Source organism: Ictidomys tridecemlineatus, chromosome 2, assembly GCF_052094955.1.
Source record: "Ictidomys tridecemlineatus isolate mIctTri1 chromosome 2, mIctTri1.hap1, whole genome shotgun sequence".
In the NCBI taxonomy this organism is placed as follows: Eukaryota; Metazoa; Chordata; class Mammalia; order Rodentia; family Sciuridae; genus Ictidomys; species Ictidomys tridecemlineatus.
This window is the reverse complement of record NC_135478.1, coordinates 113,129,671-113,146,464: the sequence shown is the minus strand read 5'-3', so window position 1 is coordinate 113,146,464 and position 16,794 is coordinate 113,129,671. Positions and strand designations below refer to the sequence as shown.

Genomic DNA, 16,794 nt, shown 5'->3' with positions numbered 1-16,794 from the left:
CCATTTGTTGAAGATGCTATCCTTTCTCCATTATGCTTTTAGCACCTTTGTCTAATAATAAGGTAGTTGTAATTTTGTGGGTTGGTCTCTGTGTCCTTTATTCTGTATCATTAGTCTACCAGCCTGTTTTGTGCCATGCTGTTTTTGTTACTATTGCTCTGTAGTATAGTTTAAGGTCTGGTATATCGATACCACCTGTTTCACTCTTCCTGCTTAGAATTGCTTTAGCTATTTTGGGTCTCTTATTTTTCCAGATGAATTTCATAATTGCTTTTTCTATTTCTGTGAGGAATGCTGTTGGAATTTTGATCAGAATCGCATTGAATCTGTAAAGTGCTTTTGGTAATATGGCCATTTTAATAATATTAATTCTGCCTATCCATGAGCAAGGTATCTTTCCATCTTCTAAGATCTTCTTCTGTTTTTCTCTTTAGGGTTTTATAGTTATTTAGGGGTTTATATAGTTATTTAGGGTTTTATAGTCTGTTTAAGTTGTGTATAGATCTTTCATTTCTTTTGTTGTTTTCCAAGTATTTTATTTTGTTTTATTTTGAGGCTATTATGAATGGGTAGTTTTCCTCATTTCCTTTTCAGAGGATTTGTCACTGATATACAGGAATGCCTTTGATTTATGAGTGTTGATTTTATATCCTGCCACTTTGCTGAATTCATTTACTAGTTCTAGAAGTTTCTTGGTAGAGCCTTTTGGGTCTTCTAGGTATAGAATCAAATTGGCTGCACCAATTTGCAGTCCCATCGGCAATGTATGAGTGTACTTTTTAATTTGCATTTCTCTAGCAATCAAAGAAATGCAAATTAAAACTACTCTAAGATACCATCTCACTCCAGTAAAAATGGCAGCTATTATGAAGTCAAACAACAACAAGTGCTAGCAAGGATGTGGAGAAAAAGGTATACCCCTACATTGCTGGTGGGACTGCAAATTGGTGCAGCCAATTTTATTCTATACCTAGAAGACCCAAAAGGTACACCCAAAACTTTTTTTTTAAAGAGAGAGTGAGAGAGGAGAGAGAGAGAGAGAGAATTTTTAATATTTATTTTTTAGTTCTCGGCGGACACAACATCTTTGTTGGTATGTGGTGCTGAGGATCGAACCCAGGCCGCACGCATACCAGGCGAGCGTGCTACCACTTGAGCCACATCTCCAGCCCCCACCCAAAACTCTTCAGCAAATAGTGCTAATTTAAGTTATTCTTTTCCTATAGTTATTTCCTATAGTTATTTTCCTCTTTTTGTATAGTTCTTTTCCTTTAATTTCTTTTGTCTAATTGCTCTGGCCAGTGCTTCAAGAACTATGTTGAATAGAAGTGGCGAGAGAGGGCATCCCTGCCTTTTTCCAGATTTTAAAGGAATGCCTTCAAATTTTTCTCTGATTAGAATGATGCTGGCCTGAGGCTTAACGTAGATAGCTTTTACAATGTTGAGGTAAGTTCCTCTTATCCCTAGTTTTTCTAGTGTTTTGAACATAAAGGAGTGCTGTATTTTATTGAATGCTTTTTCTGCATCTATCAAGATGATCATATGGTTCTTATATTTAAGACTATTGATGTGGTGAATTACATTTATTGATTTCCATATGTTGAACCAACCTTGCATCCTGGAGATGAATCCCACTTGATCATGGTGCACAATCTTTTTTTTTATGTTTTTGTATCCAATTTGCAAGAATTGTATTGAGGATTTTTACATCTATATTCATTAGAGATTTTGGTCTGAAGTTTTCTTTCTTTGAAGTATCTTTGTCTGGTTTTGGAGTCAGGGTGATATTGGCCTCATAGAATGAATTTGGAAATAGTTCCTCTTTTTCTATTTCCTGAAATAGATTGAAGAGTATTGGTATTAGTTCTTCTTTAAAGGTCTTGTAAAACTCTGCTGTATATCCGTCCAGTCCTGGGTTTTCTTGGTTGGTAATCTTTTGATGGCTTCTTCTATTTCCTCACTTGATATCGGTCTGTTTAAGTTGTGTATATCTTCCTGACTCAATCTAGGCAGATGACTTAAGGAATTTATTGATGCCTTCACTATCTTCTATTTTATTGGAGTATAAGATTTCAAAATATTTTCTAATTATCTTCTGTACTTCTGTAGTGTCTGTTGTGATATTGCCTTTTTCATCCCGTATACTAGTAATTTGAGTTCTCTCTCTTCTTCTCTTCATTAGCATGACTAAGGATCTGTCAATCTTATTTATTTTTTCAAAGAACCAACTTTTAGTTTTGTCAACTTTTTCAATTGTTTCTTTTATTTCACTTTCATTGATTTCAGCTCTGATTTTAATTATTTCTTGCCTTCTACTGCATTAGCTGCTGATTTTCTCTTCTTTTTCTAGGGCTTTGAGATGTAGTGTGAGATCATTTATTTGTTGGCTTTTTCTTTTAAGGAATGATCTCCATGCAATGAATTTTCCTCCTAGTACTGCTTTCAGAGTGTCCCAGAGATTTCAATATATTGTGTCTGCGTTTTCATTTATCTTTAAGAATTTTTTAATTTCCTCCTTGATGTCTTCTGAAATCCATTGTTCATTCACTAGCATATTGTTCATTTTCCATGTGATGTAGGAATTTTTCTTCCTTATTTTATCATGATTTCCAATTTCATTTCATTATGATCAGATAAAATGCATGGTAATATTTCTACTCCTTTTTATTTGCTATGATTTGCCCTATGGCATAATATATGGTCTATTTTTGAGAAGGATGCATGTGCTGTTGAGAAAAAAGTGTATCTGCTTGATGTTGGTTGATATATTCTATATATGTCAATTAAACCTAAGTTATTAATTGTGTTATTGAGTTCTGTAGTTTCTTTATTCAACTTTTGTTTGGAAGATCTGTCCAGTGGTAAGAGAGGTATGTTAAAATCACCCATGATTATTGTGTTGTGGTCTATTTGTCTCTTGAACTTGAGAAGAGTTTGTTTGATGAACATAGATGCACCATTGTTTGGGGCATATATATTAATGATTGTTATGTCTTGTTGGTGAATGGTTCCCTTTAGCAATATGTAGTGTCCTTCTTTATCCCTTTTGATTAACTTTGGCTTGAAGTCAATTTTATTTGATATGAGTATGGACACCCCTGTTTGCTTCCGAGGTCCCATGTGAGTGGTATGATTTTTTCCAACCTTTCACCTTCAGTCTGTGTATGTCTTTTCCTATCAGATGAGTCTCCTGTAGGCAGCATATTGTTGGATCTTTTTTAAAATCCAGTCTGCTAGCCTATGTCTTTTGATTGGTGAGTTTAAGCCATTAACATTTAGGGTTACTATTGAGATATGGTTTGTACTTCCAGCCATGTTTGTTTATTTTTGTTATTTAACTTGATTTGTTTTTCCTCTTTGATTAGTTTTTCCCTTTACTGTACTACCTCCCACTGTTGATTTTCATTGTTGTTTTTCATTTCCTCTTCATGCAATGTTTTGTCCAGGATAATTTGAAGTGCCGGTTTTCTAGCTGCAAATTCTTTTAACTTTTGTTTATCGTGGAAGGTTTTTATTTCATCATCAAACCTGAAGCTTAATTTTGCTGGTTAAGATTCTTGGTCGGAACCCATTATCTTTCAGCGTTTGAAATACATTGTTCCAGGATCTTCTAGCTTTCAGAGTTTCTGTTAAAAAATCAGCCATTAACCTAATTGGTTTACCCCTAAATGTAATCTGCTTCCTTTCTCTTGTGGCTTTTAAAATTCTCTCCTTATTCTGTATGTTGGGCATTTTCATTATAATGTGTCTTGGTGTGGATCTCTTATGGTTTGTACATTCAGTGTCCTGTAGGCTTCTAGGATTTGGATTTCCGTTTCATTCTTCATGTCTGAAAAGTTTTCTAAAATTATTTTATTGAACAGTTGCTCATTCCTTTGGTTTGGACCTCTATACCTTCCTCTATCCCAATAGCTCTTAAATTTGGTATCTTTATATTATCCCAACTTTCTTGGATGTTCTGCTCGTGGTTTCTTATCAGCCTTTCTGAGCTGTCTAAACTCTTTTTGAGATATACTTTTTCTTCATTGAATGATGTTCTAACTTCTAATTGTTCTACTCTGCTGGTGATACTCTCATTTGAGTTTTTAATTTGGTTTATAATTTCCTTCATTTCCAGGATTTCTATTTTTTTTTGTATAATCTCTATCTCCCTGTAGAGTTGATCTCTTGCTTCTTGGATTTGTTTATGTAATTCATTGTCAAAGTGATCTTTCATTGTTTGCATTTGCTGTATAAGGTCTTTCTTGAGACTCCAGGTCATCTGAGCCATGTATATCTTGAAATCTTTATCTGACATTCTTTCTGCTGTAGCTAATAATTCTTCTATTGTTGAGTTGTCTTGCATTGTTTGTGTTCCTTTTTTCCTTGTTTTTTTATGTTGCTCACATTTCTTTCTAGCTCTGTGTGACTGCTGTATTATTATTTTCTCCTATAGATTTGTATTGCTTTTGTATATTTCTGAGATCTCTCCTTTGTGATGGGAGACAATGTCTAGAGATGTTGGATTCAATTGTAATTTAAAATAAATTCATTAGCTTCATAAAAGGCATACAGATTCTGGTGGCATATAGAGAACTGAGGGTTGGGCGTAGGACTTTATGTTTAAGGGGAAAGATGTGAGGATATGGGGATTAATATATCTTAGCTACTTTGGAGGAAAGCTCTAATGAAGGGGGTTATTAACAGGAGAATAGACAGGAGGTATTTGGGGGTAGTTAAGTACTTGGGAGGACAATAAGAAGCATAGAAACATTCACCTATTTGCATTAAGTAAATTACACATAGTAGAAATAGTAATTCTTGTGAGGTTGGAAGAGGAAGAGAAGGAAGAAGAGGTGCTCGCTTCAGCAGCACATATACTAAAATTGGAACGATATAGAGAAGATTAGCATGGCCCCTGCGCAAGGATGACACACAAATTTGTGAAGCGTTCCATATTTTTACTGTATCCAGCAAAATTACGCTTCAGATTTGACAATAAATTAAAATCTTTCACGATAAACAAAAGCTAAAAGAATTCGCAGCCAGAAAACCAGAACTGCAAAGCATTTTGAGCAAAATACTACAAGAAGAGGAAGTGAAAAATAGTGCCCAAAACTAACAGTGGGAGGTATCTTAGTAAAGGGGGAGAAAAATAACCAAAGAGGAAAAACTAGCCAAACTAAAATAAATAAATAAATAAACATGACTGGAAGTACAAACCAAATTTCAATTGTAACCTTAAATGTTAATGGCTTAAAATTCACCAATCAAGAGACATAGGCTAGTAACCTGGATTAAAAAAACAAATCCAACAATATGCTGCCTTCAGGAGACTCATATGATAGGAAAAGACATACACAGGCTTAAGGTGAAAGGTTGGGAAAAATCATACCACTCATATGGCCCTCGGAAGCAAGCAGGAGTGGCCATACTCATATCGGATAAAATCAACTTCAAACCTAAGTTAATCAAAAGGGATAAAGAAGGACACTATATACTGTTAAAAGGAATCATCCACCATCAAGACATAACAATTATCAATTTTTATGCACCAAACAATGGTGCTGCAACGTTCATAAAACAAACTCTCCTCAAGTTCAAGAGTCATATAGACCACAACACAATAATTATGGGGGACTTTAACACACTGCTCTCGCCATTGGACAGATCCTCTAGACAAAAGCTGAACAAAGAAACTATAAAACTCAATAACGCAATCAATAACTTAGACTTAACCAACATATATAGAATATATCAACCATCATCAAGTGGTTACACGTTCTTCTCAGTAGCACATGGATCCTACTCAAAGATAGACCATATATTATGCCATAGGGTGACTCTCAGTAAATATAAACATGTGGAGATAATACCATGCACCATATCTGATTATAATGGAATGAAACTGGAAATCAATGATAAAAGAAGGAAGGAAAAATCCTACATCACATGGAAAATGAACAATATGTTACTGAATGATCAATGGGTTACAGAAGACATAAAGGAGGAGATAAAAACATTCTTAGAGACAAATGACAATACAGACACAACATACTGGAATCTATGGGACACAATGAAAGCAGTTTTAAGAGGGAAATTCATTTCTTGGAGTTCTTTCCTCAAAAAAAGAAAAGAAAACAACAAATGAACTCACACTACACCTCAAATACCTAGAAAAGGAAGAGCAGAACAACAGCAAATGTAGTAGTAGACAAGAAATAATTAAAATTAGAGCAGAAATCAACAAAATTGAAACACAAAAAAAACATTGAAAAAAATTGAAGAAACTAAAAGTTGGTTCTTTGAAAAAATAAATAAGATCGACAGGCCCTTAGCCATGCTAATGAAGAGAAGAAGAGAGAGAACTCAAATTACTAACATACAAGATGAAAAAGGCAATATCACAACAGACACTACAGAAATACAGAAGATAATTAGAATATTTTGAAACCCTATATTCCAATAAAATAGAAGATAATGAAGATATCGATAAATTTCTTAAGTCATACGATCTGCCCAGATTGAGTCAGGAAGACACACACAGTCTAAATAGACCAATAACAAAAGAAGAAATAGAAGAAGCCATCAAAAGACTACCAACCAAAAAAAGTCCTGGACTGGGTGGGTATACAGCGGAGTTCTACAAAACCTTCGAAGAAGAATTAATACCAATACTTTTCAAGCTATTTCAAGAAATAGAAAAAGAAGGAGTTCTTCTAAATTCATTCTACGAGGCCAACATCACCCTGATCCCGAAACCAGACAAAGACACCTCAAAGAAAGAAAACTACAGACCAATATTTCTAATGAACTTAGATGCAAAAATTCTCAATAAAATCCTGGCGAATCGAATACAAAAGCATATCAAAAAAATTGTGCATCATGATCAAGTAGGATTCATCCCTGGGATGCAAGGCTGGTTCAATATACGGAAATCAATAAATGTAATCCACCACATCAATAGACTTAAAGACAAGAACCATATGATCATCTCAATAGATGCAGAAAAAGCATTTGACAAAGCACAGCATCCCTTTATGTTCAAAACACTGGAAAAACTAGGGATAACAGGAACTTACCTCAACATGGTAAAAGCTATATATGCTAAACCTCAGGCTAGCATCATCCTAAATGGGAGAAAAACTGAAGGCATTCCCTCTAAAATATGGAACAAGACAGGGATGCCCTCTATCACCACTTCTATTCAATTTAGTTCTTGAAATACTAGCCAGAGCAATTAGACAGACAAAAGAAATTAAAGGCATAAAAATAGGAAAAGAAGAACTTAAATTATCGCTATTTGCGGATGACATGATAATATATTTAACAGACACAAAAGGGTCTACAAAGAAACTATTAGAGCTAATAAATGAATTCAGCAAAGTGGCAGGATATAAAATCAACACGCATAAATCAAAGGCATTCCTGTATATCAGCAACAAGACTTCTGAAATGGAAATGAGGAAAACCACTCCATTCACAATATCCTCAAAGAAAATAAGATACTTGGGAATCAACCTAACAAAAGAGGTGAAAGATTTATACAATGAAAACTACAGAACCCTAAAGAGAGAGATAGAAGAAGATCTTAGAAGATGGAAAAATGTACCCTGTTCATGGATAGGCAGAACTAACATCATCAAAATGGCGATATTACCCAAAGTTCTCTACAGGTTTAATGCGATGCCAATCAAAATCCCAACGACATTTCTTGTAGAAATAGATAAAGCAATCATGAAATTCATATGGAAAAACAAAAGACCCAGAATAGCAAAAGTAATTCTAAGAAGGAAGTGTGAATCTGGAGGTATAGCGATACCAGAGTTCAAACTGTACTACAAAGCAATAGTAACAAAAACAGCATGGTACTGGTACCAAAACAAGCAGGTGGACCAATGGTACAGAATAGAGGACACAGAAACCAATCCACAAAAGTACAACTTTCTTATATTTGATAAAGCAGCTAAAAGCATACAATGGAGGAAGGATAGCATCTTCAACAAATGGTGCTGGGAAAATTGGAAATCCATATGCAAAAAAAATGAAACTGAATCCCTTTCTCTTGCCATGCACAAAAGTTAACTCAAAATGGATCAAGGAGCTAGATATCAAATCAGAGACACTGTGTCTGATAGAAGAAAAAGTTGGCTACGATCTACATACTGTGGGGTTGGGCTCCAAATTCCTTAATAGGACACCTATAGCACAAGAGTCAATAGCAAGAATAAACAAATGGGACTTACTTAAACTAAAAAGTTTTTCCTCAGCAAGAGAAACAATAAGAGAGGTAAATAGAGAGCCTACATCCTGGGAACAAATTTTTACCCCTCACACTTCAGATAGAGCCCTAATATCCAGAATATACAAAAAACTCAAAAAATTAAACAATAAGATAACAAATAACCCAATCAACAAATGGGCCAAGGACCTGAACAGACACTTCACAGAGGAGGACATACAATCAATCAACAAGTACATGAAAAAATGCTCACCATCTCTAGCAGTCAGAGAAATGCAAATTAAAACCACCCTAAGATACCATCTCACTCCAGTAAGAGTGGCAGCCATTATGAAGTCAAACAACAATAAGTGTTGGCGAGGATGTGGGGAAAAGGGTACACTTGTACACTGCTGGTGGGACTGCAAATTGGTGAGGCCAATTTGGAAAGCAGTATGGAGATTCCTGGGAAAGCTGGGAATGGATCCACCATATTACCCAGCTATTGCCCTTCTCGGACTATTCCCTGAGGATCTTAAAAGAGCATACTATAGGGATACTGCCACATCAAAGATAATAGCGGCACAATTCACAATACCTAGACTGTGGAACCAACCTAGATGCCCTTCAATAGATGAATGGATAAAAAAATGTGGCATCTATACACAATGGAGTATTACACAGCACTAAAAAATGACAAAATCATAGAATTTGCAGGGAAATGGATGGCATTAGAACAGATTATGCTAAGCGAAGCTAGCCAATCCTTAAAAAACAAATGCTAAATGTCTTCTTTGATATAAAGAGAGCAACTAAGGGGCTGGGGATGTGGCTCAAGCGGTAGCGCACTCGCCTGGCATGCGTGTGGCCCGGGTTCGATCCCCAGCACCACATACCAACAAAGATGTTGTGTCCGCCGAGAACTAAAAAACTAAAAAATAAATATTAAAAATTCTCTCTCTCTCTCTCTCCCCTCTCTCTCTCTTTAAAAAAATAAATAAATAAATAAAGAGAGCAACTAAGAACAGAACAGGGAGGAAGAGCATGAGGAAAAGATTAACATTAAACAGAGACGAGTCGGGGGAGAGAAAGGGAGAGAGAAGGGAAAGCATATGGAAATGGTAGGAGACCCTCAATGTAACACAAAATTACATATAAGAGGTTGTGAGGGGAAAGTGTGAGGGGGGAACAAGGGAGAGAATTGAACAACAGCAGATGAGGTAGAGAGGGAAGATGGGAGGGGAGGGGAGGGGGGATAGTAGGGGATAGGAGAAAGGTAGCAGAATACAACAGTCACTAATATGGCATTATGTAAAAATTGTGAATGTGTAACTGATGTGAGTCTGCAATTTGTATTTGGGGTAAAAATGGGAGTTCATAACTCACTTGAATCAAATGTATGAAAGATGATATGTCAAGAGCTTTGTAATGTTTTGAACAACCAATAAAGAAAAAATTAAAAAAAATAAAAATGGAAAAAAAGAGAAGGAAGAAGAGAAGTAAAAAGAAAAGAAGAAAGAAAGAAAAAATGGGGGAAGAGACGGATAAAAAGGAATGAAAAAAGAGAGAGGAAAGGAGAGAAGAAAAAGATAAGAAGAAAAAAGAAAAGAGGGAAAAAGAAAGAAAAAATGCACTCTTAGAATTCTATTTTCTTCTCTTCCAGTAGGTGGCATTGTGCATTCCAGGTTGAGTCACTGCCGTCGGCTCTCCCTCCCCTGCCAGGTGCCTTTCCAATCCCGGTCTCTTTGGGTTGCTCTGGGTCTCTGTCTCCCTCACTTCTCCTGCCCACCAGGTCCCAATTACTGGGACTCTTCTCCACAGCCCTGGGTTCACTCTGGGCTTGCGACACCCTGGCCGCCCAGCACTCCTGATCAACTGAGCGCTACCTCTGTGTTGGGTAGTCTCCAAGTCATCAGAGCTGTGGAGAGGGGGAGTTAGAGACCGGCAACCTGTTCTGTCTATTCCCTCTGATAGCCACGCCCACCGAGAGCTGGTGAGAAAGGTTTTGGGTTATCATAGCTGAGGGGAGGGGGAGTTGGAGATCAGGCACTGGTTCAGTTTCACTCAGCTCTGATATTCACGCCCACTGAGAGCTGGCGAGAAAGTTTTTGAGTTATCACAGCTGGGTAGAGGGGTGGCTGGGACTCACACACCTGTTCCAACGCCAATCTCGATGCTGTTACAACTGCCCAGAGCTGATGAGGTAGATTTTCCAAGATGGTGACCACCCGTTTCTGCACCGGGGTGTCCAGTGGGAGGAGGGAACTGGGCTGTTTATCCACTAAGTCCAGACTTCAGTCTTCAGTCTGGTGCCCTGGGGAGTGGCGGGTCACAGTCTGGTGCACTCTATTTCCAAAGGATCTGAAACTCTGTGTCTGTAAGCTGCCAGAACTCTGTGGCGCTCAGCTCTGCCCCTCTACAGCAGGTTTCTGGGTGCTGCGCTGCTGGCCGGGTTCCACGCCCGGAGCAACTCGAATTTTCTTGCGTTCTGGACTGCGTTTGTAACCAACCGCTGTTTAAAATCCTATCACAGGGTCCATGAAGCTTAAATTTGTGGATCGGGGCTCCTATGAGGCGGAGTGTCTGACCACTCACTCAGAGTCTTGCCAGTAACGAGTTCTCCTCTACTCCACCATCTTACTGTATTCTCTTGTTTGTATTCTTAATAGCAGTGCTGCCATTCTGACTGGACTTGAGATGAAATCTTAGAGTAGTTTTGATTTGCATTTTTCTGATTACTGGAGCATGAGACATTTTTTAATATATTTATTGATCGATTATATTTCTTCTCAGAAGTGTCTGTTCATTTCCTTAGCCCATTTATTGATTGAGTTGTTTGTTTTTTTTGTGTTGAGTTTTCGAATTCGTTATATATCCTGGAGATTAGTGCTCTATCTGACATGCATGTGGCAAAAATTTGCTTCCAAAATGTAGGCTCTCTCTTCACTTCATTGATTGAATCTTTTGCTGAGAAGAAACTTTTTAGTTTGAATCCATCCCGTTTATTTGTAAGGGTCCAGCGAACGTCAGAGGAAGAGACCACCAAGAGACTGGCTCATGCAATCAGCAAAAGGGGATTTATTGAGAATCCAGCATGCTGGGGCTCCGTGCTCACTCAAGAAGGGAGAGCAGCCCAGAGCCCAGAGCAAAGGTTACGCGGTGCTTAAGTACACTTTTTGGGGAGGGCGGGGGCTTTGCATACATCAGAACAAATCATCATGAGGCGCAGGAAAATTGAACAACAACTCTCATACATGATTAGCACATTCATTGGTGGGAACAGGTCAGGCTGAAGTGATAGGTCATTCCTAAGGAGGGGATACATTCAAACTGATTGGTTTGTGCCCTGAATGCCTACGTGCCAAACTGCACAGGGTCCTGGGTTATTAAACAACTAAGTGGTCAGTACCGGGCATTGTCTTAACTGCCTCAGGAATTTCAGGTTCTGTGTGCAGTTCAGAAACTTTACAATACCTAGTCCTTTACTTTTTAACTCAGGCTTTGCAGCTTAGAAACTTTACCCTTTCATATTGATTCTTGATTTTATTTCTTGCGCTTCAGGAGTCTTGTTAAGGAAGTTGGGGCCTAATCCCAGTGATGAAGATTCTTTTGGGCTGGGGATGTGGCTCAAGTGGTATCGCGCTCACCTGGCATGTGTGCGGCCTGGGTTCAATCCTCAGCACCACATACAAAGAAAGATGTTGTGTCTGCCGAGAACTGAAAAATAAATAAATAAATAAATAAATAAAATCTCTCTCTCTCTCTCTCACTCACTCAAAAAACTCTCTTCATCACTTTAAAAAAATAAAAAAAATAAAAAATAAAGGAGATAATCTCATTATATATATAAAAAAAAGATTCTTCTATTATAGGGTCTCTGGTCTAATTCCCAGGTCCTTGATCCACTTTGAGTTTAGTTTCATTCCAGTTGACTTTTAACAAAAGTATAAAAGCAATTCAATTAACATACAGTGCTAGAGTAATTCAACATTCATAGGGGAAGGGGCTTCAACCTAACCACTACACAGTACATAAAAGTTAATTTAAAGTGGATCATGTATTTAAGTGATAAAAATTTTTAAATATAAAACATCTTTGGGATCTATGGCTAGGTGAAGAGTTCCTAGATATAATATGAAAATCTCCATAAAAGAAAAAAAAAACTTTTACGCTGCTAAAGTCCCTATTAAAGAGATAAACTACAGACTGGGAGAAAATATTTATAAGCCACATAATCTGATAAAAGACTAGTATATAGTCTATATAGAGAACTGGAAAAATGCACCAGTTTAAAACAATTTTAGGGCTGGGGATGTGGCTCAAGCGGTAGCGTGCTCGCCTGGCATGCGTGCGGCCCGGGTTCGATCCTCAGCACCACATACAAACAAACATATTGTGTCTGCCAAAAACTAAAATAAATAAATAAATAAATATTAAAAAAAGACATTCCTTCCATCCATCTTTCTTTAAAAAAACAATTAAAATAAAACAATCTGTAAAATAAGCAAAAAAACATGAAAAGGTGTTGAGATATTATTAGCTATTTGGGAAATGCAAAGTAAGGTCACCATGAGACATCACTATATACATATTCGAACTTAAAAATAGTGATAATACTAAATGTTGTCAAGCATCTATATTATTTTACTAAGGAAAATAAAAATGCAAGTCAATCAGTTTAATTTGAACTTGAGAACAGAAGAAACAGTGTTTTAATATAAACGTGTTCCAAGTGGGATAGTCTTATAATAAAATTTATTTTTTGTGTATCTGAAGTTCAAATGTAATGGACATCCTGCATTTTATCTACCTATATTTAACTCTATCCTGGAGGACTTTGATATCTGGTCTACTCTAGTCCTTCCATACATCCTGTTCACAGAAAAAGCTCCTAGTGAGAAAAGAATATCCTTTCATTCGACACAGGGGGGCGCTAGAAGATGGCTTCTTAATTTACTTTGCTTCTAAGTGAACATCTAGGGAAGCGCCAGTTTGGCTGGCTTGCAACATACAGCATACTGCTCAGTGTTTGTGCATCATTTTCTGATCTTCAGTTCATCTCCACAGAAGCTCTGGGAGACTAAGAAATGGATACAGACCTGGCCATCTCTCTGTCTTGGACCTTCACTTCCAGGGCATCTAATCCAGTTACTCAGGGACTTCTCTCTCAGGCTGGTCTACCCCTACATTGATGTTATATCCCTATTCTGATATCACAGCCCAGCTTCTAGAGCTCTCCCAGGCGGCCCAGATTCTAGCCAAAAAACAACCAAGTTAGGTATCTGAGCAGAGGTGAAGGGAGCTTGGGCGGCTGGTGGCCCTTGGGGGGTTAAACCTAAAGAATATCTGGGCAGCCTGCCATCCCCCCAAAATGAAAATTCTCTAAAAGATAAGACTCAAGACTTTTCTTCTGTCCTTGTTGGCCATGGTCATTTCAGGGGTGAAGGTAATTCCCCTGAGTGTAGAATTGTTCTGGCTCTGTGAACAGCTCGCAGGATTCCTTCCATCTGCGTGCCTGAGGATGCCAAGTGGCCTTGGACCATTCAAAAGTCCTGTCTTCCCATTTGAAGGAATGGCTTCCTGAAACCCAATGTTTCTTACTGGGTAAGTCATTTCTCAGTATTTGGAGAATGCTAGCAGGTACCCACCTGTAGTGGGCTCTTCTGTGGCCACTGTCTCCTTCTTCCTTCCCTAAGAAGTAGGGTTGGGAGAAGTGTGCTTTTTTTCTTGGGATCATGGGAAATGTAGCCACAGTCAAGTTATTAGCCCTCCAAACACTGCCCTCTTAGCTGGTCAGAATAAAAGAGGTCTTTTGTGAACTCATTAAATCAATAAAAACATTTATTGTCATGGGTTAAACAAATAACCAAAAAATCCTGAATAACTTCTGACTTTGGTGGGTAGGAAGCCCTGGTGCACATTAATGTTGTAAATTCTCAGGGGAGAACCACTAATCTGATGGTAAAATGGTATTCAGGAACCCCTGTTTTGTTTTGTTTTTCATTGTTGTTTGTTTTTGTGGTGTTGGGGTTCTACCCCAGAGCCTTGTGCATGTTAGGCAAGTACCCTATCACTGAGCTTTATTCCTAACCCAGGAATCCCCATATATATATATATAAACATTCATTGTAGAGCTCACACCAGTCCCTCATGGATCTCACTTTGAGAAACAGTTGGTTCAATTGATTATTTATACTCACTTGCTTCCCCAATTTCCAAATTCCATGTTTTCCATGGAATGGGGTTTGATTCTGCTTTACTTCCATGTATTAAATTATTGTGCTGGATCCAAGGAGACAGAAGGGTGATGTAGGTCTGTATTGTTCATTGAGAATGTTTGTGCTCAAGTTCTTGAATCTGGTCTTCTGATCTAGGTACAGCCTGCCTCTCTCTCTCTCTCTCTCTCTCTCTCTCTCTCTCTCTCTCTCTCTCTCTAAAAGAAGGGATTGTAGCCAGATGTGGTGGGGTACACCTGTAATCCTAGCTACTCAGAAGGCTGAGATAAGAAGGTCACAAATTTGAGGTCAGCTTGGTCAACTTAGGGCTGGAGGTACAGCTCAGTGGTAGAACAGCACCCCTGGGTTCAATCCTTAGTACAAAAAAAAAAGGAGAGAGAGAAAGAGAGAGAGGGAGGGAGAGAGAGAGAGAGAGAGAGAGAGAGAGAGAGAGAGAGAGAGAGAGAAGTGTGTGGGATTATGTCTTTTGTTATTCATTACTCTGCTGAAACTTCCTTTTCAAGGTGCTCTCCTGAACCAAGAGTGCAAACACAGGTTTGAATTAATGGGTTTTTTTTGGGGGGGCGGAATGGGTACCAGGGATTGAACTCAGGGGCACTCGACCACTAGGCCACACCCCCAGCCCTATTTTGTATTTTATTAGAAATAGGGTCTCGCTGAGCTTTTTAGTAAGCCTTGCTAAATTGCTGAGGCTGGCTTTGAACTGGTGATCCTCCTGCCTCCCCCTCCAAGCTGCTGGGATTATAGGCATGCACCACCTCGACCTGCCTTGAATTAATGGTTATTGAAACCAATAGTCATGAAGGGCACTCACCACACACTGAAAGGATTGGCTTCTGTTTATGTGGTAGTCCCCAAATGAACATAGAATGGTATCTTGAAGAGCAGCCATTGCTCATTTGATGGGTCAATAGCTACAGGTGGGTAGTCCCCTCCCCATCACAGCTGTGAATTCAGACTTTCCAGAGAATGTCACACAACTTTTTGAAAAAAATAAACTAATTTAGCAAAGTTCATAGAGTTTTTACCAACCCCCCAACATGCCAATAGGTCAACCTGTCTTCCTCTCAAACTTATCTGTGACCTACTCATGCCTGGACCATATTATCCAGTAAGGCTGAGGGAGGAACAATGGAGCTAATGCTTCCTATCCATGATGCCAGGACAGGCCATTCCATATGGCCAAGGAGGAGGGAGGGGGGGTCCCTGACTGCCCATCCTGGTTTTTGGAGAGAGAATAACCAGTGTCCAGTTTGATAAGTGAAAATTTAAGGGATTTTGTCAAAATAGAGGACAGAACTCTGCAGGGAAGGGCTAGATGACTCTTACTTTGTGGCTTTAGCAGCATCTTCCATGCAGTTGTCACTCAGTAAACATGTTATTTGAAAGAGATGCAGGTAAGGCTTGGTAGACCAGTCAGTGAAAGGATGCTGCAAAACACCTGGGATGGAATTTAAAAACAAAAAACAAAACAAAAATTTTTGTTGTAGTTGTTGTTATGGAAAATTTAAGATGTAAACTGAAGTGTAAACAGAAGAGTCTCAGGACCCACATATACATTTTACTCAGATGCCACAGTTAATAAATTCACAGCCAGCCTTATCTAAGCCTCTCCCTTCTTCCTTAACCCTGTATCATTTTGAAGCCAGTTGCAGACCTCAGATCATTCTATTTATCCATATTTCTGGATGTGTTTTTAAAGGATAAGTATTCCTTTTTTAAAAAAGAAAAAATATAACAAAAGTACTATACTCATAGCTACAAAATTAACACTGGATTAGAAGGAAGTTGAGTTAAAAGAGCCAGTTCTCTCCCTGTGTCCTAGAGAGTGTGAGGGAAGTAGAAAAGGGAATGTAGGGGATACATACACACTCTTCCAGAAAAGAAGATGGACTGTGTGGAGTCTCATGACACTGAAGAGGAAGTTAACAGCCCTCACCTGGGAAAAGCACCTGGCCCTTCCCAGACAAGTAGGACTTGGCTTTGGTGGGGCCCTACTTGGAAAGGGAGGGGGTCTGAGTGGGAGGAGATGCTGACAAGGACACAGGAATAGTAGCTCTCAGGCATCCACATTAGCAAAGGGAAGAGCCACCAGAAAGTAGCCTAGAAAAGTGAGGCTATTTTGTCCTGTAGGAAGTGCACACAGTTTGGATTTAGCTGTGACCCTGTGACCCATACAGATGGCTGCAGCTTACCCCCAAGGGACCCATATAAATCAGTGCTGGATGAAAGAGGCTCAAGGTAAATGGGTCACCAGTGAGCTTGAATGGATGTGCAGAAATTCAGAGGAGACTGATGTTCAATTCTCAAAGAAACTGAGTTGGATTTTCACAGTGAGGATGACAGGCAGCATTTGTT

The 16,794-nt window shown here is 38.5% G+C and overlaps 2 protein-coding genes and 1 non-coding gene across 7 annotated transcripts in view; 2 read left to right on the top strand and 1 right to left on the bottom strand.

Moving 5' to 3' along the window:
* Osbp2 (oxysterol binding protein 2) overlaps nt 1-16,794 on the top strand; it is a 181,096-nt gene that overhangs the window by 50,435 nt on the left and 113,867 nt on the right. The window lies entirely within an intron of this gene.
* The window catches only part of LOC144375302 (uncharacterized), a 59,625-nt gene that overhangs the window by 39,731 nt on the left and 3,100 nt on the right, over nt 1-16,794 (bottom strand). For both annotated transcript variants that reach the window (XR_013434986.1, XM_078039602.1), the window contains exons 2-3: nt 15,766-15,877; nt 11,848-11,917 (exon numbers count right to left, since the gene is read on the bottom strand). Coding sequence is in view for 1 of the 2 variants with exons in the window: in XM_078039602.1 (XP_077895728.1) it covers nt 11,848-11,917; nt 15,766-15,791 (96 nt within the window). In the remaining variant the exon portion in view is untranslated. The remainder of the gene's footprint in view (nt 1-11,847; nt 11,918-15,765; nt 15,878-16,794) is intronic.
* LOC144375541 (U6 spliceosomal RNA) lies at nt 4,836-4,942 on the top strand. The gene has a single exon (XR_013435608.1). It is a non-coding gene; the product is annotated as a U6 spliceosomal RNA (small nuclear RNA).